Here is a 26,175-nt window from a genome sequence, read left to right on the forward strand (position 1 = left end):
TCCATTCCTTGAATGAAAATATGAAGAGATGAACATTCTGAGTTTAATTCCTTTATTTAATTATATGTAAAGCTACTATATATGTCTATGACAAATAAGAGAAAAGGGACAAAGCCTTCCCCAAAAGAACAAAAAGGGAAAAAGAACAAATTATTTCTATTTCTTCTATATGGTAGTACTTTGTTGAGTACTGATGGAATAGATCAATCAGAAGCATTCATTTTAATGTGTAGGTAAAATACAATTCCTTTCGGTACATATTTTGCTTTGATATATATACAAAGATACTGTAATGAAGTTGTGCTACCTCATCTTACTCTCATTTGTAATACATTTACATAAACAAAAAAAGGTAAGTCCTACTGGAGGAGGACCTTTATCAGAGACATGCCCCAATGCAGTTAGAGAACACCAAGAAAAATCATTTCCTCTTCCTAGGCCTGAGATTCCTCATCTAAAAACTTAGAAGAGTGAATGAGATGGTCTCCAAGTTTCTACGACTCATGTATACACATTAATTTAAGGCTATATATCCTGGCTTCATGATGCAAGGCTTGGCCAGGATACTTGCTTAAAGCAAAAGTAATACATGTATCTTCTAAAAGCCATCTTTCTTCCTCTGCCTAAAAGTGGCAATGTCCCAAACAGGAGCCATTCCTTCAGCTTAGATCCTAGAGTAAAGATGATATGCAGCAGAGTCACAACAGCTGACATTAACTAAATGAAATACACCTTTTCTGTTGTTACTAAGCACAACCTAATAAAAGCTAAAGGTAAGAATTTGCTAATAATTGAATGTCCATTCATAGTTTAACACACAAAATTTGAATTTAACAGAAAACTGATGAATTACGACATAATGGAAATAAGTTAAAAAGCAACTTTTAAAAAATAAATATATATAGTATTTGTAGTAAAAGAAATTGACTTTACATAAAATTTTCCTCATCATTTCTGGCTTGAATCCTTACAAGACTATTCCAAATAAGAATCAACATTTTTTAGAAATTGTTCTTCATCATTAAGATATTCCAAGATAATATTTCCACCATTATATAAAGGACAATCCTCCTTAGCAATCCAGGTTTCCAAAGTATGATCCAAGGGTAAGGCTTCTCCTGAAGTAATGTGACATAACCTTAATTTCTGTTAAGGGAAATAAATCATACTGTAATAAACAAACATGCAGGTATACAGTATCCTAAAGCTTTTAGAGAAAAATTATAACCGGTTGTTACCTTAGCTGTTAATTTGTTATTATCATTTTTAAGACTGGTTAAAGAAGCTGCAAAGTCTATGACCTTTCCAATGCTCCATCGGTGGCAAAAGAACATTGGTTTGCTCTTCTCTTTGCTCCCCTTAGGTAAGAAAACCCGAAAGTAAACTCTTTCTTTCTGTAAAGATAAAAAGTTAAAATACAGATTACACATTACATACATACCTATATATTTATTTATATATATAAAAATATAGAGAGAGCATCTGTTTTTGTTTGGTGACCTGTCTTCCTCTCTTCTCCTGGTTAGAGGATTACCCTCTAATGATGGATCTTTTAGTGGGAATACCAATCACAGTACCCAAGAATCCACCTAAATGCATTCGCATAGGACCTAAGGCCCTAGGCTAGGGTGGTCTGTGCAAAGACAAGCATGTGACATAAAATTAGGCCAATCAAGTCTTTTCCTGGAATTTTATGTTCAAGAACTAGGAGAAGGGAGGAGGTTTTTTTGTTTTGTTTTGTTTTTAAGAGTTTGGTTTTTTTGGGACACCTAGGTGGCTCAGTCAGTTAAGCATCTGCCTTCAACTCAGGTCATGATCCCAGGGTCCTGGGATTGAGCCCCACATCGGGCTCCAGGAAGCACGCTTCTCCCTCCCCCTCTGCCTGCCACTCCCCCTGCTTGTGTTCTGTCAAATAAATAAAATCTTAAAAAAAAAAAAAAGAAAAAATTTAAAAGCTATAGCCTCACCAAAAAAACAAAAAACAAGCACCTTGAGGATCAAAAATGAAGCAAACAAAGAAGTGAAAGGTAGGGAGACTGAGCCACAGACTTTCAAAGTCTGAGAAGAGGAAGTAGCAGTCAAGAGTTCAGCTGTGGGTTAGTGGGAAACAATATTACCACATGGAGATGAAGCACAGGGATCGGGCTCACTGCCTGGAAGCAGAGGCTAGAATGGGGCTTATGCTGCAGTAAAGGACGCTGAAGAAGGTACTGCTGAATGCTGACTTAAGCTACTGCTTACAAGAAATAATATTCAGGAAGGCAGAGAAGCACAGATAGAACCTCTTGACAGTGAGGAAGCCAAGGTCTTCCAACTCACTAAGTGGATCCACAATAATCTGAAAATCTCTGTTGAGCAAAAGCACAAACTGCCAATCTCAAACCTGAATTGTAATGGAAATCCTGAGCAAATGGGCCAGTGGAAGAAAATGCAAAATTGCCAGAGAGGGAGAGATGAGTGACCACAGTGAGCAATATAGTAAGAACCTCCTACTTAAGACAGACATGTGGAATCTATAAATGGAAATTCAAAACAAAGGTTAACTTTATGGGCAGATGAACTAACTGAACTTGAAAGATACTTTTATGGACATATCCATAAAAAAAGGAACAAGAAGGTACGAATCAAAAATAGGCAGAAATGAAACAAGGCAAGCTATGAAGATCCAGTGAGAAATTTAAAAATTTTTAAATACAGTTTCTGAAATATACTCAAACAGGAGAAATTTCAATAATATTCAATAAAAAGGTTTAACTGATTGGAAGACGTATTTGAGAAAGTCCTCTAGAATGCAGCACAAATAGACCAAGATAGAAATTATAAATCCCAAAAATATGTGTAACAAAAGTTAAGAGAAGGAAGCAATACAGAAATAATGACTAATTTTCCAAAAGTAAAAAAAATAAGTCAAATTAAAAATGTACTTCCAGGGCCAAGCTAAACAATCAAAACAAATCCATATGTAGAAACATTGTATTGAAATTGTAAAACATTACAGATAAACTCTTAACTACCAAAAAAAGACAGATTACCCATAAAGCAACAAGACTGACAGATGTTTCCTCAATAATAAACAGGGGCCAATGAATAGTATATTGAGAGTTGAGAGACTCTAATGGACAATCCAGTTCAAGTGAGGGCAAAATAAGGGCATTTTCAGAAGGCTGAAAGTTTACCAGTGAAGACTCTTAATGAATGAACTTAGCCAAAATAAAAGTGAGTCCTAAGGAAGGAGAAATTCAAAAAATATGTTGGTAAATTTGAACAGCTACTGACTTAAAAAGAATGTGTGAACAAAGATGGGATGGGACACACTCAACTGGAGAAAGCATGTTAAGCTCTGTCTTATTCAAGAGGATACAATACTAAGTAACTTTAGACTCTGAAAGAAAAAGTGGTAATTATATATTTTAAAAATTAACAATGTAAGCACATGCCTATTATCACATTATAAAACATTACAATGAAGATTCTAGATAATACAGTACAAAAAAACGAATTAGGTAGTATAATTATTGAAAAATTAAAATTAAAACTATCCTTATTTGTTAATGGGGTATGATTTACCTAGGAAATGAAGGTAAAGAAAAAAAAAATCAAAGAATTTGGTGATGTGACTGAATAAGATGAACAAACAGAAAACACCCTTTTTTCTCTATATTAGAAGTACCTGGATATAGAGGTAGGTGGAAATATTCTGTTCACAACAGAAACAAAACCCATGAGATAATTAGGGATGAAAATAAGGAATAAAATTTAAATGAAGAAAAACAAAATGTTACAGAAGACAAAACAGGAGCTAAATAAATGAAAAGACTTCTAGGATTCTTAGACAGGAAGACAATGTTTTGTATCATACAGTGCGAATCCAAAGGAATGATTTCAGTCAGAACTTGCTAATAGTCTGAACTTGCTGGGAAAGGGAGTTTTACTTTACCTAACTTCACAGAAATCACTAGATAACGTATTGATGGACCTTTTACATCAGTTGCTTACACCTAGTGAGCAGGGAGGAAGCCAGAATCTCCACTACAAAGAGGAAGAGTTCAAGAGGGTATGAAATCCTCCTGAGAATAGCAAAGGGGGCTTCTCAAGAATGGCCAAATTTTTACATCCTGTGGGCACTATTACTTACAGCTTATATTCTTGTAGGAAACTGGGGGACATGGGAAGCCACGTATCTAAGATCATGCTGTGTTCTCTCTTGCTATTTATGATTTCTGTCAGTTTCTCCATTTCTCCTTCAAAGAGCCTAAAATCTTTAAAGTTACCTACTGGAGTCTGTCACTCAAAAACCCTGTCCCATCAAGACAACCATGAAAATCCTAAGAGGTTTTGGTTTTGTTTGTTTTAGTATAGTTGACATACAACGTTACATTAGTGTAGGTGTACAGCATAGTGATTTGTCAAGTTTATACATTATGCTATGTTCACCACAAGTATAGCTCCCATCTGTCCCCATACAACGCTTTTACCATATCATTGACTATATTCCCTCTGCTGTGCCTTTCATTCCCATGACTTATTCATTCCATAACTGGAAGCCTTTATCTCTCACTCCCCTTTACGCATTTTGGCCAAACCCCCAAACAGAAAGTTTTTTAAATTTGAATATAATAAGGATGAATAATATGGGTGAATAAAGAATAAAACTGCTAAGAAAAAATATAGATGGGACTTACATTATCATTTTAGAACATTCTATAAAGCTATTGCATCAAATCAATTTGGCACAGAAAAATTAGTAAAAAATGAGTGGAATAAATAGGAAATCCAAAAAGAGATCCAATAAAAATAAACCTTAAACTTATTATGAATTGAAATACCAAATATCACCTTCAATAGGAGAAATGATTTAATAATTGGTGATGACAAAACTAGCTAAAAAACTGGAAGAAAATAAAACTGGGTCCTTAGCTCAAAGTATATGCTAAAAACAAATTCCAGATGGATTAAAGACAAACGCAAGATGCAAAAAAAGTAAAAATCCTAAAGAAAGCCAAAGCAGGTGAAAAAAAAAAAAAGCAGACCTTAGAAAAAAGGTTGAAAAGTCAATGAGATACATAAGTGAAATATATTTGATAGATTTTGAAAAAAAATTTCAGATTATAGATTTAAAAAAAATTAACATCTATTATATTCCAAGAATTTCCATAAGTTGACCAAACAAAATAAAGACATGAGACTGGGTAAACGGACAACCAAAGAGAAAAATGATCAAAGGATATGCATGGGTGATTAAAAGAAGAGCAATTATACATGGCCAACATATTAAAAGACGCTCAAGGGACGCCTGGGTGGCTCAGTCGGTTAAGCGTCCGCCTTCGGCTCACGTCATGATCCCGGGGTTCTGGGATGGAGCCCCGCATCAGGCTCCCTGCTCAGCGGGGAGTGTGCTTCTCCCTCTCCCTCTACCTGCTACTCGCCCTGCTTGTGCTCTCTAACAAATAGATAAAATCTTTTAAAAATAAAACCAAAACCAAAAAAAACCAAAAACGCTCAAACTGAACAGTAGTCAAGGACATGCAAATTAAAGCAATTAGATCTTTTTATAGCCATTAGACTGGAAAACATTCAAAAGGATGGTAACAGCTACTGCAAACCAGGGGAAGAGGAAAGGGTACTCTCATTCTGGCCACAAGAGGCAGCATATTAAACTGGGTAGGTCGGCAGCCTCATCCCTTGAGTGATCTTCAGATTATTCATCTGTGAAATGAGGATATAGGATATAGATTATTCCAATACTTCCAGTTATGGAATATACCAGGAGAGTTGTGAGTATTGAGAGATAAAAAATTTAAAGGTAAGGAAATTGGGCTTTATTGGATATGTAAAAGAAGATCTAAGAATTTTAAGCAGAGCAATAACATGACCTAATTTATACTTTTAAGACTTCTCTGGCTGCTGCATCAAAGCTAGATTGTGGGAAAGCAAATACGGACACAGGTAGAACAATTAGAAGATCATGTTAATCTAAGCATGCAAGAGATTGTATTGTGCCTATCTTTTTATTTTCTGTATTTATGATGCTTTGACATCTGAGACCTGCTGAGGAGGCCTCCACTGTCCCTCTCAGGATCAGCTCATTCCTAGAGGTAGCACCTGTGAGTGTTCCCTTCATATGCAATCAAACCAATCAGAAGTCCATACCCCCAACTGCCTCCAGGGCCACTATTTCCCTAACCTCATCAACCCAGAGCCAAATACCAGACAACGAGGCACTGCCCTACACCCGAGAGCCCACTGAAATCATTCAAACTAACCAATCCTAAACCTGTTTAGACTATCACATCCATTCCTTCCCACAGAACCACAATAAAGGCTCTTCCCCATGTTTTCTCTCTCTCCCTCTGCCTCCTAACTGATCCTGGTGCTTCCCTGTATAAGTCTTCCCTCACCTTCACCCGATCTTGCATGGCAGGCTTGCATCTCTTGGGATCTGTAAGTATAATAATTTATTTCACCATACCTAAATAATAAAACCTACATTTTTAAAAAGAGATGTGGTGAATTGGGAGTGGGACTAAAAGAAACAGAAAAGAACAAATTCAAGAGATATTTGGAAGGTATCTTATCAACAGAATTTGATAATGATATAGACTGGCAAGCTAGAAGGCAGTAAGCAAGTCTTCTTAAAAAAAAAAATTTAAAGCCACAAAACAATGCTTGGCATAGTGTATTCAGTCAATAAAGGCTGACTATAATAACTGCTGCTAGTAGAAATGTAAATTGTTGCAACTTTTTTATAAAGCAGTTTGGCAACAAAAAATTCAGATTTAAAATACACATACCCTTTGACCAAGCAAACACATTCCTGGGAATTTAGCTCACATAAATAAGAAACCAGATTGAGACTACTTAGCACAGTAGCCGAAACTGGAAACAAACTGAATGTTCATTAAGAGAAAAATGGCAAAATAAGACCTGTACATCTACACTGGAATTATTTACCCAGTTTTTAAAGAAGGATTTAAAGCCACACCAGCTCCTTTGAGGGAATTTCTGCTGGGCATGAATGAGAAGGATATATAGAGAGAAGGATATATAGAAAGAAGGATATATAGCCTACCTAAAACCTGCCTTATTTTTATTTATAGCCGTAATCACTATTGGACATGGTAGTATATATAATATTTAATAGCTATCTCGCCCCTTGGAATATAAACCCCATGTCGGCAAGGACTCTTATTTACTCTTGTATCTCCCTCCAGGGTCTGATATATAGTAGGTATTAAAAAAAAAAAAAAAAAGTGGTGACTAAATGATATGATGCCGTCTTTATAAAATAATGAAATAAGGACCAAAAGATACTTTGTGTTTGCATACATATACAAGTAAATATTTCCATTTATGTAAAATTATACTCATGTATACACACATATACACGGGTATATATTATATATGTAAGTACATATGTTTCTAAATACAAACACACATTAATGCAAGGGGAAAAGTTATAGCTACAGACCTGTGGCATGCCCCATAATAAACTATTACCTGTGTTAAGGACATGGTTTCTGAAGCCAGCCCACCTGGTTTCAATTGGTAGTTCTCCACTTAGTAGCTATGGTACTAGCAAATTACTTGATCTTTTTGGTGCCTGAATTTTCTCCCTGTTAGGCAGAAATAATAGTGCCTATCTCACAAGCTTCTTGTGAGGATTAAATGTGTTAGAAGAGGGCCTGGAACAAAGTAAGTGCTATACAAGTTTTTACTATTATGTTTAAGTAATGAAACAACTGCAAAGTAATTTGAACAATGTATTATTGGATACCTTAGGGCAGCCCTTCTCAACCTTGTCACTATTGACATTTTGGACTTTTTTTTAAGCTGTTATTTATTTGAGAGAGAGAGAGAGAGAGAGAGAGAGAGAGAGAGAGAGAGAGAGAGAGAGAGAGAGAGAGGCAGCGAGAGAGGGAACACAAGCAGGGGGAGGGGGAGAGGGAGAAGCAGGCTTCCCGCTGAGCAGGGAGCCCGATGTGGGGCTGGATCCTGGGATCATGATCTGAGCCGAAGGCAGTCGCTTAATCAACTGAGCTACCCAGGAGCCCCTGGACCAGAAAATTCTTTACTGTGGGCATTGTCCTATGCATAGTAGGAGGTTTAGCAGCATCTCTGGCCATACCCACTAAATACCATAGGATCCCCATGTCCAATTGTGACAAAGCAATCCTAGGAGACAAAAATCACCCTCAGTTGAGAACCACTGCTTTAGTGGGAAGGACATGGGCAGAGGAGAGTGTGTTGGTTTTTCCCTTTATACAATCTTTTAAAAGTTACACTTGTGAAAGCATGTACTACGCTTGTAATTTTAAAACCATCAAATCAAGATTTCAAAAAAAGGAAAATAATCACTAAAAAATGACTAATCAATGGTTTTAAACCAGCAGAATAAAAGGGAATATAGAAAATGTAATCAAAAGACGTGAGGAGAGAGGAAATAATCAAAGGAAAAGGTTGATGAGCAAAAAGCATAAGGTGGAGGAAATATGTTCAAATGTATCAGTGATCACAATATAAATGGATTCAACTCACCTATAAAAGAGATACTATCAAACGGGATTAAAGAAAACAAAGTCCAGCTATATGCTGCTTACAAAAGAAACCCTAAAACAAAACAGAGAAGTTAAATATAAAGGGATTTTAAAAAGCAAGTTAAGCAGTCACTAAAAGAAAGCTAGTGAAACAGTATTAGCATTCAAAATAGGATTTAAGGCAATTCATAAAGATAAGAAATCCATGTACCTGATAATATGTTTAGAAAAACCATTAGAATTATAAGAAAGAAATCTGACAAAACCAGTTATAGTGGGAGATTTTAAAACCCTCAGTCTCAAACTGATAGATCAAGCAGACCAAAAATTAGTATGCACACACACACAGACATGCATATGGATACATATAAATGGAGAGGTGATGGCAGGAGAAAGACTGCAAATGACAAAGCAAAAAGTGCAAAATGTAAATAATTGGTACATCTGGATAAAGAATATGGAAAAAATTTTAAAACTACCAAGTTACCAAATAAAAAAACCCACACCCAAACAAGTACGTTGAAAATAAATTCACTGCAAGAAAATGGAAAAAGATCAGAAAATCTAAGCAAAGCAGGTAAGAGGAAATTTTAAAAGCAGAATTTAGTGACACATAAAGCTAAAGAAAAAAAAAGGCAAAAACAAAACAGTAGAGGTCAATAAAACCAAAATATGGTTCTCTAAAACAACTAAAATATAAATTAAAACACATACACAAACCTCTAGCAAGATTGTTCAAGGAGTAAACAAAATACAAATGAAAAATATTAACAATGAAATGGAATGACTACTAAAGACAATAGAGATTTTGGAACATAAGAATAACTTGAACAACTTTATAACAATAAACTGGAAAATCTACATCAAATGGTAAATTTTAAGACAAATTAATATTTACTAAAATTTGGGGTGCCTGGGTGGCTCAGTTGGTTAAGTGTCTAACTCTTGACTTCACCTCAGGTCATGATCTCAAGGTCATGAGATCCGAGCCCGTCTGGCTCTGCGCTCAGTAAGGAGTCTGCTTGAGATTCTCTCTCCCTCAGCCTCTCCCCCTGCTCGGGTGCTCCAATTCTCGCTTTAATAAAATCCTTAAAAAAAATTTACCAAAATTTAAGAAAGGACTATCCAAATAAACCAAGAACTTTTAACACATTGAAATAGTATTCAAAATATTCCCCTCAAAAAAGGCAACAGATTCAAAGGTTGTAACACCCTTTAAAACAACACTTCAGGAACAAATAATCCCCACTCACGACAAAAACTTCAAAGAATAAAAAAAGTAAGCTACTCAATTTTAGGTGTATAATATTGGTGCTAATATCAAACACTAAATACATTAGCTAATCACTTAGCAGTGCATTTTAAAAGAATTACATACTGGCATCAAGGAGTATATTCTGGAATATGTGGGTGATTCAACAAAAAAATTGATTAATGTAATTTAAAACATTTGTAAGGAAAGAAAAGACACCTGTTATCCTGCTGGATGTAGGGAAAAAAACTTACAGTAAGAATTCATAGCTATTCATGATATAGATTCCTAGCAAACTAGGAATAGAGAAAAATACTGCTAACCTGAAAAAGCTACTACCAAAGATTTACAGCAAATATAGTATTTAATGATGAAACTTTAAAGTCATTTGCATTAAAGTCAGAAAAATGATGACGATGCTTACCATCACCCACATTATTCAAGACTGTTCTGGAGATCTCAGCCAATGCACTAAGATAAATAAGGAGAAGAAAAGAAAATTGGGGAGAAAAAACCCCACAAAACTGTCATTCACAGAAGATATGGCTGCACAGAAAACATCCCAGAAAATCTACAAACTATGGGAAGTATTAGATTACTTGCTAGATAGAAGGACAACATACAACAACGAGAAATAACCAGTTAGGAAAATATAATTTTTTTTTAAAAAGCTATCCCTTACAATGGCAAAAAAAAAATGACCAGGAGCCTAAGATATATAAATATGTATAAGCATTATAAAATGTTAAAGACCTAAAAAAAAAAAAAAAAAGACCTAAAGAAAAATTGGAAATCATAGATGTGGATGGGAAGATTCAAAACTCTAAAGATGTCAACTACCTCTAATCTAAAATTTAACAATTTCTATCAAAATTGCAATTTCAAAGAACAGGACAAAGTGATCCTAAAATTTTTACAAATGAATAAATTGCCAAGAATAGATGTGGTTGAAAGCAAAGAATAAGGTGGAATGACTTATCCTACTTATTATAAAGCTATGATAATTAAGACAGTTTGCTATTAATGCAAAGATAGACAAACAGACCAAAGGAACTGAATTGAGATCCATAAATTTGTCAGATTGTTCTATACATGTAGGACTAAGTTTGAACAAAGTATGACAAAGGTTTCATTATAAGGATGAACTTGTCAATATCTTATGTTACGACAATAGGAAATCCCTGGGGGGGGGGGGTGCTAATCTCTACTTCACTTACAACTAAATTCCAAATGGAACAAAGAGTTAATTTTTTTTTAACTTTTAAAGGAAAGTATAAGAAAATAACTTATTTCAAAAAGTACAAATCTTAAGGAAATTAAATTTGGGTACATTAGAATTCTAAAGTCTGAACCACTAAAGAGATCAAAAACAAAGTGAAGACAAGCCAGACTAAGAAGATATGTGAAATCCATTTACTCAAGAAAGCATTAGAATTCAGAATATATAAAAAATTCTATAACTTTTTTTAAAGTGCAAAAAAAAAAAAAAAGGAAAACAAAACCCAACACCCAACAGAAAAAATGTGCAAAGCACATGAATAGTTCACAGACAAAATGGTTAATAAATCAATGTAAAAGTAGCTGAACCTTATCAGTCACAAAAGAAATTCAACTTTAAACTTCAGTAAGTTTAGAAACAAAAAACCACAAACTCTCAGACACTACAGGAAGGAGATAAATCAGTACAACCACTGACAATAGAAAGTTGATATCTAGTAAAGCTGAAAGATGAGCAAACCCCATGACCCAGCTTTTCTATTTCTAGATATATTGCCTAAAGTAGCATTTTTCAATCTGATTGATGGTCTCAATCCTTTAAGGGTTATAAAATCAACAATCTTTAAAATAAAACAGAACAAAAAACATCAGAGTATGTAACACATAAGGCTAATATATAACAAAACTAGGTATTACTTACTAAAACTGTGTTAAGGTATGTATATATATATGTATGCATGAATGTACATACGTACTGGGAGATTATATATAATTGATATTATGGAGTCTTAAAGGGACCACCCTAGAAAAATGTTCCCATACATACACAAGGATTTTCACTATTAGAACAGTTTATAATAGCAAAAAAATTGGAAAAAATCTGAATCTTGTTCATTAGGAAAATGGATAAAACTGTGGTATATTCATACTATGGAATAATGTGCACCTACCAAAATGAATGAACTAGACTAAATGTATCAGCATGGATAAGTGTTAAGAACATGATGCCGACTGAAAAGTTGAAAAAGAATACATACGGTTCACTGACACCTCTGTAAAGTGAAAAAAAAAAAAAACCCTTAAAACTATATACCATGTAATACTAGTAACAATACATATCATGTTCAGATTAGTTGTTACTTGATGGGTGGGAAGAGTAAAAAGGGAGCTTCAACCATATTTGGAACATTTGTTTTTCAAAAATCTTTGAAACCAACCTGTGGCAATGACTTATCTCCATCAGCATGCATTTTTAATTTCATCAATGCTACCTTTGCAGCCGTTTCACTATTTTTTGCACCTTTACGTCGTTTACTTGCTGTCTCTCTGGTCTTAGAATCTAAGAAGTAAGTATAAGCATATAATCACATAGAATTTTTACATTACATTTTCTAGAGTTCTATTACTATTTATTAGTTATGGCCTTGAAATGTACACAAATTACACACCATGGAGCTATATAGAGACCACATTCATTTTTGCTGGTATTATATTTATATGACCATTATAAAAATACCATTGAGGTTGATGATCTAAGCCATCTCCATATCAAAAATTCACTGTTATGTGCTTTCTAATTTAAGCCTATTTAATCCAAAACAATCACTAACACTTCTGCAGAAAACTAAGAGTTGGTTACAGAAAATTTTAAATAAAGGTACTATCCTTAATACAGAATGAAAATTCTGAACATATTGGCAAAGAGACTGGTCTAAGTCACAGATACATTCTTCCTGGCAGCTCAGATTATCAGCAGCATTCGCAGGACAGCTGATGAGACTTAAGATTAGTATTTAGGGGTGCCTGGGTGGCTCAGTTGGTTAAGCGACTGCCTTTGGCTCAGGTCATGATCCTGGAGTCCCGGGATCGAGTCCCACATCGGGCTCCCTGCTCAGCGGGGAGTCTGCTTCTCCCTCTGGCCCTCCCCCCCCTCGTGTGCTCTCTCTCTCATTCTCTCTCTCAAATAAAATCTTAAAAAAAAAAAAAATTAGTATTTAAAGAAAGCAAACCACTACATTGGCTTTATGAATACCATGTCTAGCCATGATAGTTAACCAGGTGATCTGGCCCAGTAAAAGAACATCTGGTAGGGTACTTCCATAGAATTTCCAATTTTTCACTGGTCAGGTAGGCCTTGTGAGAAATACGGTCACAAAAATGTCATCAAGATCTATACCAAGTTACAAACATTGAGGCCATGAAAAACACCTTCCATAACGTGCAAGCTGAAATAAGAAGCAGGACTCCGTAACTAACAGATATACAGCAGTAATGAAACAACAAAACAAGTTTTCTAGATACTTGCCAATAATGTCTTTAACAAGTTTCTGAGTGGCAGCCATACGAGGCTTAGGAATTTCCAGTTTTTCACATTCATGATCCGACTGATGACGGTGCCTATGAGCAACAGAAGAGTGACACTAGTTCATGTATTTGCATAGGACTTACACAAATACACAGAATTTGAATGGTCTCAGTGATCACCTCAGGCAAAAATTCTTCTCACAATAAGGACATTTAACTGGCACAAGCTCTCTTTCAGCACAGTCCTTGAATGAGCATGGGTAAGAGGTAGGCTTATCTGACTTCAGGCTCTCATTGATTACAGTCACCTGAAAATGTACAAAGAGGGAAATGGCATTATATCTTTCACATTTAAAGAAAATCAACATCTATTTTGGAAGGCAACATTCATACCATTTTTGCTTAAACTTGTCAGAACAACCTACATACTCTCACATAACAGATTATAATAAGTGTGTAAGAAATGATTACTCTGCTGACTGTTCTACATTTTCATAACTTTCTTCCTGTGGTATATTTATCTTCTAAGTCAAGTTAAAATTACTATTCAGTTACTCTTCATAATTTTAGTCTTCTATTCTGTATCAGTCCTAAACAAAGATGCCCACATAATAATATGCTTAGGTGATCATTTCATCAACCCTCAAATGGCAAGTCATAACTACTTTCTATGCTGATTTTAGCAAGTTAAAATATATATATATTTGAGAGAACTTAGAAGTATGTTTATCCATGATATAGATGGTTAAAGATGGTTTTTACAACGATACATTCTCTATTCTGCATTTATTCTTATATTGAGGAAGAGATTTTACAAGATTAAAAAAAAAAAATCCAAGTCAGGCTAGTTTAAGTAACTAGGTTTCTAGAGTTGAATGTATTTAGTGAAATAATTTCTTAAAAATCTACAACTAAAGGGCATTCCTCTATATATATGGTAGTTATATCCTGTTGGAATTGACTATTTTTCCAGATTTGGTCTAATGGTAAAATTGTTTTCATTTCATTATTTAAGGAGATCTAATTGACATTCTATGAGACATTCATAGAACTCAAATGATATCATAAGAAAAAGGAAAGCACAGAGAAGATTTACAAGCTGTAGAACATTAATATGTTTACTATATGACTATTTCTCTCCAATTAATCCTGCATAATACCAAAATATTAATTCTTATTTTCCTCACATAAATCACCTAAACCTTAAAGGACCAGATTTAGACTGACGTTCATTTAACCTTAATTTTCTACAGTTGAGAAAACAGATATAAAAATCCTTAGTAAAGTGCTTGGTAAATGCTGGGCAGGAATATCAACTGAAAAATGTGAGGCACATGCTTTCTGCCAAATCGAGTGGATTCAGTTTAACTTCCTGCCGTTCTCTGACCAAAGGCGATTAAGCAACTTATAAATTTGCTAAAATTACATTTGACATGGTGGGCCCAGCCTTCTCTTCTTCCCTCTTGGAACTGAGCTGCCCTCAAGGAGGAGGCCTAACCTGGGGAAGCACGGCTGTGAATAGTGGGAAAATCCACGTATTTCTGGATTTCCTTTGCAGCCTACACTACACTACACTAAGCTTCATCACTCAGTTATCCTTTTTGAGTAGTAACAATGATATTTTTGCTTCTATCTAACAGCTCTTATTAATCTCTCAATTTGATCGGAATTGGGGTGAGGATTTTATTGGACTACAGGTTTGTTCCTGGTGATCTAAGGTCGACCGAGTCAGAAGAATTTGTAACCACCAAATCCTAACACTAGGAAGTAGGGAAAATGAACAAAACAGTGAAGGAAAACTTGAAGGAATATATGATGAGAATGTTAACTCCACTGTATATTTATAAATATAGAGCCTAAAGCTGTAAGTGGGCTACCTAAACATAACTGCAATGTACAGGATTTATAGCAATTTATAAATACCAAGAAGACCAATTTTTCTTTAAAACTGAGAAAAATAACAGAAAATGAACCTCTTTTGAGGTTCATGAACAGAAAAGAGCCTCTTTACATAATTAGTATGTCAAATTTTAATCTGTGGTACCTTGACTAGTTTTAAATTCAATCAAATTCTGAATGAAAGTACATAAATACAAACATTTTATTAGGACAACTAATAACATACCTCAGGACAGCTGTGTGACTCCCTGGTTCTGTGTTCAAGGCTTAATTAAAAAAAAAGTTTAAATGCAATCAAATAATGGACTTAAAGATAACTGCAGTAATTAGAGATATTTTAATGGTTAGTATCCTTAAGATTACTCACACTACATTAACTCTGCATATAAGAATAAACTGAAATGCCAGATAAATTAAAGATAGAACATCTATAGTCTCAAAAGTTTCAAAACCCAACTGTTCAACTTCATTATGAATAAAAACAATTCACCACTCTAAACTACCTCTGACAGTCGGTTAAGCGTCTGCCTTGGGCTCAGGTCATGATCTCAGGGGTCCTGGGATCTAGTCCCACATGGGGCTCCCTGCTCAGCAGGGAGTCTGCTTCTCCCTCTCCTCCTGCCCCTCCCCTTGCTCATGCTTTCTCTCAAATAAAATCTTAAAAAAAAAAAGCCTAAAACGCAAAAGTTTAATTACAAAGAAAAGACATTTTCCAAAATCTTTGCTTAGTTCCCAGGTTTTACTTCGCATGTGATGTGTGTGCAAAGGACATGTGATATCCAATTTAAGAAATGTATAGGTTGGGCTCTTCATTTTAATTAATAAAGTACCTGGATTGTTTTCTGCCCCCCCCTTTTTTTTTTTTTTTTAAGATTTTATTTGTCAGAGAGAGAGAGAGAGAACATAAGCACAAGCGGCGGGGTGGGGGGGGGGGGGGAGGGAGGAGAGTGGCAGGCAAAGGGAGAAGCAGGCTCCCCGCTGAGCAAGAAGCCAGATGCCAGACTGAATCCCAGGACCCTGGGATCATGACCTGAGCCAAAGGCAGATGTTCAACTGACTGAGCCACCCAGGCATCTCTTCTATCATATTCTTTATACTGTGGATATGTTCTCTTCTTGTGATTTCAAGACACAAATGTTAAATTTTAGGTAAAAAAATCACACACAAATTCATTTCTGAAAGTTTAAAGTTTACCCACATAGATACACAAGTAATTAGAGCCTAGGACTATATTTTCTAAGTAATTACTATAATATAAAATATTAATGGCCTAAGTAAAAACTATTTTAAATCATTCTGCTTTTCAGAAATAAATTTCTTATTAAAAACACTAAAATTACTTCCAAATCCTGTATAAAAATTTAACTTACCAAAATACTCCTGAACAACCATCACATACAAATGGAAGAAAATCTAAAATCGAGGGGAAAATGTTATATGCACTGGTCAGTATCTGATTTTGATTTAGTTTTCTTAAAAAGATTCTTAAAGTACTGAACTACATCTATAGGAGAACTCTTCTTTTTGACCAATATCCTAGTGTAGGAATTCGTGGTTAAACCAAAGCTATCACAACCTCAAGCACTCTGGGAATGACTGGATTATCAGGAGAAATGTTCCTTGTAGTAGTGTGCTAGATCAGGAAAAAAAAGTACTGGGATTTTTTGGATGCCCAGATTTATTATGTGTTGTTTCTGAGTACTGTATGCTGCAAAAATCTTGTATTTGAAGTGAAAATCCTGGGTTTCAATTCTGATTCCACAGTTACTAATCTAGCAATGCTAAGCAAACTGTTTAATAGTAAAGTTTTGTGGGGGATAAGAGGAAGATATCAGCATAGGAGGATCCTGAGCTCATCTCCTCCCACAGACACACTAAGATAACAGCTACATCTGAAAAACACCTGAAAACATGAAACAGACCTTCCAACGCTTAATCCTACAGAGGGAGAACACACTGGAAGAGCAGGAGGGGTGGAGACACAGTTGGGAACCAAGCCTGTGGTAAGACTAACCACAAACAGGAGGAACACAAGCACAGAAAACCTAGAGAGGATCAGAGCCCAAACCAGGCACCCCAGCTACTGGGAACCTGCACTGGGAAGAGGAGTCCTCATAATATCGGGCTGTGAAAATCAGTGAGGCTAAACTTCAAACTTTTAAAATCAGTGGGGCTCACCTCCAGGTATTTTAAAAATCTGAGAGCTGGAGGCAATAGTAAACTGAGTCCCCACCCTTACAAAGCTAGAATAAATAACTGCTGGCAACCAGCACAGAAACAGCAGTTTGAAAAACACCTGGGATATTCATGAAGGCAATTTATTTACTAATCTCAGAATGTGCGCCAGAGGGACAGGATCTTCAGACTTCTCCAAGAACAGAAGTGCTAAAGGGCACCATTTTTCTTTTCCTCTCCCAGGTTAGATAGCTGGACACTTGGAGAAACCAGCACTAACACTTGCCAACTACCTTGCTAGCATGGTGTGTCTGCCTATGCATTCACCTGCATTCCCACCCCATCCAATCTGCTCACCTCAGCAGACTCCCTCCAAAGTGGCTCCACTCCTGCCATACCTGCAAGCAGTCCCAGCAGGGACCAGTGCCACTCCAAAGTGACTCCTGCCGTGGGGAGAGGGGGATAACCCCACACACCAGCACACCCAAAGTTCCAGCAACTTTTAGCAGGCCACACAGGGAGAAAGCCCTGCCATTCAGAGGCTGACTGCACATACCTAGTCTGATTGCTTGCTCACCCACTTACAAGCCCGCCAAGGCCTCTCAACAGTGCAGGAGCCAAACTCTGCCCAGTGTGCCCATAGCAAGCAAAGTAGGTCACTGCAGCCAATGGGGCTGAAGGCAAATGGGGCTCAGCAACAACAGTAGTGTGCATGCAGCCCATAGAGAAGACACCCCTGGAGCACCTGGCTCTGGTGACCAAGTGGCATTGTACTACAAGGCACCACAGGACCTCTTCAACACAAGAACACTAACTTTCAAGACCAAGATAGATAACTGATCTCCCAAATTCATGGAAGCAGAGTTACACAATATGAGACAGAGGAATATGTCCCAAATTAAAGAAGAGGACAAAAATCATAGCAAAAGAGTTAAAAGAAACTGCGATAAGCAATATGCTCAATAAAGAAAACAAGTAATAGTCACAAAGATACTCACTGGACCTGAGAAAAGAGTGGATGAATTCAGTGAGAACTTCAACGTTGATAGAGAAAATGTAAAACAGAACCAGTCAGAGATGAAGAATTCAATAGATGAAATAACACACTAAAGAGAACAGATAAGGGGAGGCAGAGGAACAGACTAACACTCTAGAAGACAGGATAATGAAAAGCAACCAAGATGAAGAGTAAAAAAAAAAAAAAAAATAGGATAAGGGAACTCAGCATCATCAAGTGTACTAACATTCATATTACAGGGATCCCAGAAGGGAGAAGGGGGCAGAAAACTTATCTCAGGAAGGAAACAGACATCCATATCCAAGAAGCAAAGAGAACCTCCAACAAGATGAGCCCAAGGAGGTCCATACCAAGACACATAATAATAAACATGACAAAAAGTAATAATAGAGAGATAATTTTAGGGGCACCTGGGTGGCTCAGTTAAGCATCTGACTCTTGATTTCTGCTCAGATCATGATCTCAGGGTTGTGAGATCGAGCTCTGCATCAGGATCTGTGCTGGGCATGGAGGCTGCTTAATATTCTCTCTCTTCTTCTCCCTTTCCCCCTTCCACCCGTCCCCTCTAAAAAGGGTAATTTTAAAAGCAGAAAAAACAAACAAAAAAAACGGGTGTATACAAGGAAAACCCCATAAGGCTATTAGCTGACTTTTCAGGAGAAACTTTATAGGCCACAAGATAGTGGCATGATGGGGCGTCTGGGTGGCTCAGTCATTAAGTGTCTGCCTTCAGCTCAGGTCATGATCCCAGGGTCCTGGGATCAAGCCCCACATCGAGCTCTCTGCTTGGCGGGAAGCCTGCTTCTCCCTCTCCCACTCCCCCTGCTTGTGTTCCCTTTCTCGCTGTTTCTCTGTCAAATAAATAAATAAAATCTTAAAAAAAAAAAAAAAGATAGTGGCATGATATATTCGAAGTACTGAAAAGAAAAAACCTGCACCCAAAAATACTCTACCCAGCAAGGTTATCAGAGTAGAAGGAGGGATCAAGTCTCCCAGATAAATAAAACTTAAAGGAGTTCATCACCACTACATGAGCTTTACACAAAACACTGACGAGAATTGTGAGTAGAAAGAAAAGGCCCTAACTAGAAGAAACTTAGGAAAATATTTCACAGGTAAGAGTAAACATATAATAAAGTAGTAGATAAATCACTTACAAAACCAGCATGGAGGTTAAAAAGCAGTAAAATGAATTATATCTACAAAAGTCAAGATACACACAAAATGATGTAAGATAGGAAATATACATAAAATGTGGGTGGGGGAGTAAAAATATAATGCTTTTAGAATGTGTTCAAGCGTAAGCAACCACATCAACTTAATATAAACTGTCATATGTATGTTATATATGAACCTCATATTAACCACGAATCAAAAACCTATTAAGAGATACACAAATACATAATAAAGAGAAAGGAATCCAAGCCTAACACTAAAGAAAGTCATCAAACCACAAGAGGGCAAGAGAAGAGGAAAAGAACAGGAGAACTACAAAAACAACCATAAAATAAGTAACAAAATGGCAATAAGTACATACTTATCAACAATTACTTTAAATGTAAATGGACTACATGCTCCAATCAAAAGATATAGGGTGACCAAATGGATTAAAAACAAGACCCACCTATATGCTGCCTACAAGGGACTCTCTTCAGACCTAAGAGACACACATACAAACTGAGAGTGAAGGCTGGAAAAACATACCATGCAAATGGAAGCCAAAATACTTAGAACAAACAAAATAGACTTCAAAACAAGCACTGTAACAAGAGATAAAGAATGGCACTACATAATGATAAAAGGAACAATCCAACAAGAGGATATAACAAGTATCTATATACCCAACATAGGAGCACTCAAATACATAAAGCAGTTACTAACAAAGGGGGAAATTGACAGCAATACAATACCAGTGGGGCATCTTAACAACTCACTTGTATCAATGGGTAGAACATCCAAACAGAAAATCAATATAGAAACAGTGACTTTGAACAAAGCATTAGACCAGAGGATAGATAGATAGAATATTCTATCCAAAAACAGCAGATACATTCTTTTCAAGTGCACATGCATCTATATATCTCTAAGATAGATAACCTCTTAGGCCACAAGACTAGTCTCAATAAATTTAGGAAGACTGAAATCATTATCAAGAATCTTTTTTAACCACAAAGGTATGAAACTAGAAATCAATTACAAGAAAAAATCTGGAAAGAACATAAATACCTGGAGGCTACATAACATGCTACCAACAATGAATAGGTAACCAAGAAATCAAGAAGGAAATAAAAAAATACATGGAGACAAATGAAAATGAAAACACAGTGGTCTAAAATCTTATATGGTCAAGTAACCTACAACAAAGGAGGCAAGAATATACAATGGAAAAAGACAGTCTCTTCAACAAATGGTGTTGGGGAAAACTAGACAACTACCTGTAAAATAATGAAACCAAAAAAATTTCTTATGCCAGACACAAAAATAAACTGAAAATGTATTAAGACCTACATGTGAGACCTAAAACCATAAAACTCCTAGGAGAAAATATTGGCAGTAATTTCTTTGACTTCCATCAGCATTAGCAACATTTTCTAGGTAGGTCTCCTAAGGCAAGGGTAACAAAAAATAAACTTGGAATTATAACAAAAAGTTTTTGTGAATTGAAGGAAACCATTAGCAAAACAAAAAGGCAACCTACTGAATGGGAGAAGATATTTGCAAATGATACATCTGATAAGGAGTTAATATCCAAGATATATAGAGCTTATACAACTCAAAAAAACAAACAAACAAACTGATTTTAAAAAAATGGGCAGAGGCCCTGAACAGACCTTTCTCCAAAGAAGACACAGAAATGGCCAACAGACACATGAAAAGATGCTTAAGTCACTAAGCCTCAGGAAAACGCAAATGAGATATCACCTTATACTCGTTACAAAGGCTCTTTAAAAAATTTGAAGTAGAAATACTACATGATCCAATCATTCCACTACTGGCTATGGACCTAAAAAAAGATAAAAACACTAATTAGAATAGATATATGCACCCCTATGTTTACTGCAGCATTATTTTCGATAGCCAAGATATGGAAGCAGCCCAAATGTCCAATGACAGATGAATGGATAAAGAAGATGCGGTCAAAATACCATCCACTTTTTTCAAAGAAATGGAACAAATAATCCTAAAATTTGTATGGAACCAGAAGAGACCCCGAATAGCCAGAGGAATATTGAAAAAGAAAAGCAAAGCTGGTGGCATCACAATTCCGGACTTCCAGCTCTATTACAAAGCTGTCATCATCAAGACAGTATGGTACTGGCACAAAAACAGACACATAGATCAATGGAACAGAATAGAGACCCCAGAAATGGACCCTCAACTCTATGGTCAACTCATCTTCAACAAAGCAGGAAAGAATGTCCAGTGGAAAAAAGACAGTCTCTTCAACAAATGGTGTTGGGAAAATTGGACAGCCACATGCAGAAGAATGAAACTGGACCATTTCCTTACACCACACGCAAAAATAGACTCCAAATGGTTGAAAGACCTAAATGTGAGACAGGAGTCCATCAACATCCTAAAGGAGAACATAGGCAGCAACCTCTTCGACCTCAGCCGCAGCAACTTCTTCCTAGAAACATCACCAAAGGCAAGGGAAGCCAGGGCAAAAATGAACTATTGGGATTTCATCAAGATCAAAAGCTTTTGCACAGCAAAAGAAACAGTCCACAAAACCAAAAGACAACCGACAGAATGGGAGAAAATATTTGCAAATGACATCTCAGATAAAGGGCTAGTATCCAAAATCTATAAAGAACTTATCAAACAACACCCAAAGAATAATCCAATCAAGAAATGGGCAAAAGACACGAACAGACATTTTTCCAAAGAAGACATCCAAATGGCCAAACAGACACATGAAAAAGTGTTCAACATCACTCGGCATCAGGGAAATCCAAATCAAAACCTCAATGAGATACCACCTCACACCAGTCAGAATGGCTAAAATGAACAAGTCAGGAAACGAGAGATGTTGGCAGGGATGCAGAGAAAGGGGAACCCTCCTACACTGTTGGTGGGAATGCAAGCTGGTGCAACCACTCTGGAAAACAGTAGGGAGGTTTCTCAAACAGTTGAAAATAGAGCTACCCTACGATCCAGCAATTGCACTACTGGGTATTTACCCCAAAGATACAAATGTAGGGATCCGAAGGGGTACGTGCACCCCAATGTTTATAGCAGCAATGTCCACCATAGCCAAACTGTGGAAAGAGCCAAGATGTCCATCGACAGATGAATGGATAAAGAAGATGTGGTATATATACAGAATGGAATATTATGCAGCCGTCAAAAGGAATGAGATCTTGCCATTTGCAACGACATGGATGGAACTGGAGGGTGTTATGCTGAGTGAAATAAGTCAGAGAAAAACATGTATCATATGACCTCACTGATATGAGGAATTCTTAATCTCAGGAAACTGAGGGTTGCTGGAGTGGTGGGGGTGGGAGGGATGGGGTGGCTGGGTGATAGGCACTGGGGAGGGTATGTGCTATGGTGAGCGCTGTGAATTGTGCAAGACTGTTGAATCACAGATCTGTACCTCTGAGACAAATAATGCAACATTTTAAGAAAAAAAAAAAGAAGACAGCAGGAGGGGAAGAATGAAGGGGAGTAAGTTGGAGGGGGAGCAGAACCATGAGAGACTATGGACTCTGAAAAACAAACTGAGGGTTCTAGAGGGGAGGGGTGTGGGGGGATGGGTTAGCCTGGTGATGGGTATTAAAGAGGGCACGTGCTGCATGGAGCACTGGGTGTTATGCACAAACAATGAATCATGGACCACTACATCGAAAACTAATGATGGAATGTATGGTGATGAACATAACAATAAAAAATTAAAAAAAGAAGATGCGGTATGTAAATATACTATGGAATAGCAGTCAACCATAAAAACAGATCTTGCCATTTGTGACAACATGCATGGACTAGAGGGTATCATGCTAAATGAAGTAAGACAGAACAGACCATATGATTTCACTTACACGTGGAACTTAACAAACAAATCAAAAAACTGATTCTTAAATACACAAACTGCTGGTTACCACAGGAATTCCCCAGTGGGTTGGGGAATTGGGCGAAATGGATAAAGGGGATTAAGAGGTACAAACTTCTAGTTATAAAATAATTAAGTCACAGAAATGAAAAGCATAGGGAATATAGTCAGTAATATAATAACATTGGATGACGACAACGGTGAATTGCTGAATCTATAGATTATGCACCTGAAACTAATATAACATTGTATGTTAATTATGTCAATTAAAAAGTTACAGAAAAATAAGATGAATCATCTATATTACTCAGTAAAAAATTTAGTAGAGCTTTGGGTATATATATATTTGATATAGAATGTAGTGTAGTATGTTATGTCTGTGTATGCATACAAAACCAAAGCTCTATTAGGTAATAGATATAGATATAAGCATATCAGGTCTGTGTGTACATATATATGTGTGTATATATATTTCTAGACTGTATGTCACACCTACTTCATAGAGTCACTGCAAAAACCAAACGAGATATATGTAAAAGATAAGAATAGTAAGTAACTAATTAATAAGAATCATTGCAACAATTAACTTGTTTTGAATACAGTGAACTCTGAGAAAAATCCTGTGGTGACTTGGGGGAAATGTGTTGAAAGAATTTCAGAAATTCAATAGATAAATTGATTGATACTGCCAAATTTAATCCTGAGTTGTTTCCTTCCTCTCTGTTGAGGAACAGCAGGTAGTTGTTAGGAAATGGATTTTTGAAAAGCACACCAAAAGTATCCACTCTTCCACTAGATATAATCACTCTCTAAATTGTTTTGCTTGTACCTCATACTACAGTATACAGTCAAGTGAAGCTGGATGTGTCCAATTGTGCAACTTTTACAAAGTGAAAACAAAAGGCACTGCACTTTAAAGAGTACAATTGCCCCCCAAAAGGTCTCATGCTACAGGGGACCTTAACCAAAACAGAAAGAAGTCCTATCATAACCCAAAGGGATCCCTGGATAATTGTGCTTGTGGGACAAGGGGGGCTAAATACAGTTCTTCCTCTACTGCAGAAGGAGGCCAAGTGAATTGACACTGTTGTTCTGAAGGTATGATACTGTGAGCATGTTTCATACCAAAAAACTATGTATTCATTTGTAAGCAGGAGGAAACTGAAGCATATAATGCTCTTTTATGTCTCTTTCAAATTAGAAAAAATGTACATGCTTGCTATTTTGAGACTTCTGGTGATTAGATATTAAATACAAACCAAGAGGACCTAGAGGGAAGAGTTAAGATCAAGATAGTCTTCTATCTTTGTAACCATCCAGAAGATAAACGAAATTTAGGATACTCAATACCCCCTAAATCCTAACCCCCCTCTCCACTACTCCAAAAGAGCTAAGCCCTGGCCTCATTTCATATGTATTTGTATTTTAAGAGATCCCTGAAGTTGGCAGATACCATGGATGTAGTAATCAGGTATACCAGAGATAAACATTACAGTCAAAACCCAATTGGCTAAGCTTCTCTATGAAAGATCTACAAGGAAATATGGGTTTCCTGAACGGCTAGCCATGACAGCGGGTGGTAAAATATACACATACAGACTGTAAGTGACAAGAACCTAGAAGGGATTGTGCCCTTTTGCCCACAGCAGATATCACTAATCAGTTGTGGCATTTTCACTAAAACTGGGCTAAATCTCGAGAGTTCTCCTTTCACCGGGTACCTACAACCAATAACTGAAGCTGCAGTGAGAGATGAAACCTATTTGCCACCCTATGTAGTAACAGTCAACTGTGACAGCACACATTTGGAGCAAAACCCAGGTACCAAAGACAGCATTCTGTATCGCTCTAATGCTTTGGAAACTTGCCTGTCCAGATGTAGGACATCCTAAAGCTTGTGCCACACTACCACTGGCTATTAGATTGGGCAAGGTGTATCACAGTCTCTCAGTTCACTGTAGAGAGAAGATCGCCTTATTAATGCTCCAAAATACAGATTATTCTCAAAGCTCTTCTATGGAAAAGACTGTATTTTATACCCTCCTATGTAGTTCCAGCACCAAAATTGATGCTTGGTAAATATTTGTTGAGTCAGTAATATTCAAAGAATGACAGTACTGAGTGAGCATAATGATCATCTAGCAGAATAGTCTGAGGATGAGAATCTGCTAAAAGCTAAGGGCATTCGCACGAGAAGCCGCGAAGACCAGGTGAAAAAGTAATCTCGCCCAACTCCATCTGACAGGTAACAGAAAGTTTGGAAAGAAAAGTGGCTTGCCCAAGGTCGTAGTGGCGGGATCAGAGGGGAACACGTCTCCTGACATCAGAAAGGAGTGGGAGGGACAAAAGTTCTTAGCCAGGCATGCAAGGCATGTTTTCGGAAATTGCATGGTTCGCTTCTAAAGAGACCAAACTCTCTTCCAAAGACCCAGGGGCAAGAAAAAATACCAACACATCTCACTGCAGACCCAGGAGGGACGAACCCACCCTGCCTCCTCAGACTTCACCGCGCCCCACCACCTCCCCTCACCCGCCACCACTCTCCATGAAGGCATAGTGGGATCCAAGTCTACCATGCCCGTGGCTAAGGACTGCTAGATCACCTCGCTGCCGGCAATGCTCCACCTGACAGTGCTGACCTACGTCCAACTCCGCCATCACAGCGCCGCAAGAGGCGGGGCTACGGCGCACGCGCGGCGCTTCCTGGGAGTGTGGCCGA

The 26,175-nt window shown here is 36.9% G+C and overlaps 1 protein-coding gene across 1 annotated transcript; it reads right to left on the reverse strand.

Moving 5' to 3' along the window:
- Positions 1-43: 43 nt before the first annotated feature.
- On the reverse strand, positions 44-26,143 carry ZFAND1 (zinc finger AN1-type containing 1). Its single transcript, XM_027574686.2, has 8 exons — positions 26,060-26,143; positions 16,578-16,620; positions 15,434-15,473; positions 13,489-13,616; positions 13,310-13,401; positions 12,222-12,343; positions 1,239-1,394; positions 44-1,146 (listed from the first exon to the last, which is right to left on the reverse strand). The coding sequence occupies exons 1-8, from the start codon at positions 26,112-26,114 to the stop codon at positions 976-978; spliced, it is 807 nt and encodes a 268-aa protein (XP_027430487.1). The 5' UTR covers positions 26,115-26,143; the 3' UTR covers positions 44-975.
- Between the last annotated feature and the right edge of the window lie 32 nt (positions 26,144-26,175).

The sequence above is a fragment of the Zalophus californianus genome, chromosome 4 (assembly GCF_009762305.2).
Source record: "Zalophus californianus isolate mZalCal1 chromosome 4, mZalCal1.pri.v2, whole genome shotgun sequence".
NCBI lineage: Eukaryota > Metazoa > Chordata > Mammalia > Carnivora > Otariidae > Zalophus > Zalophus californianus.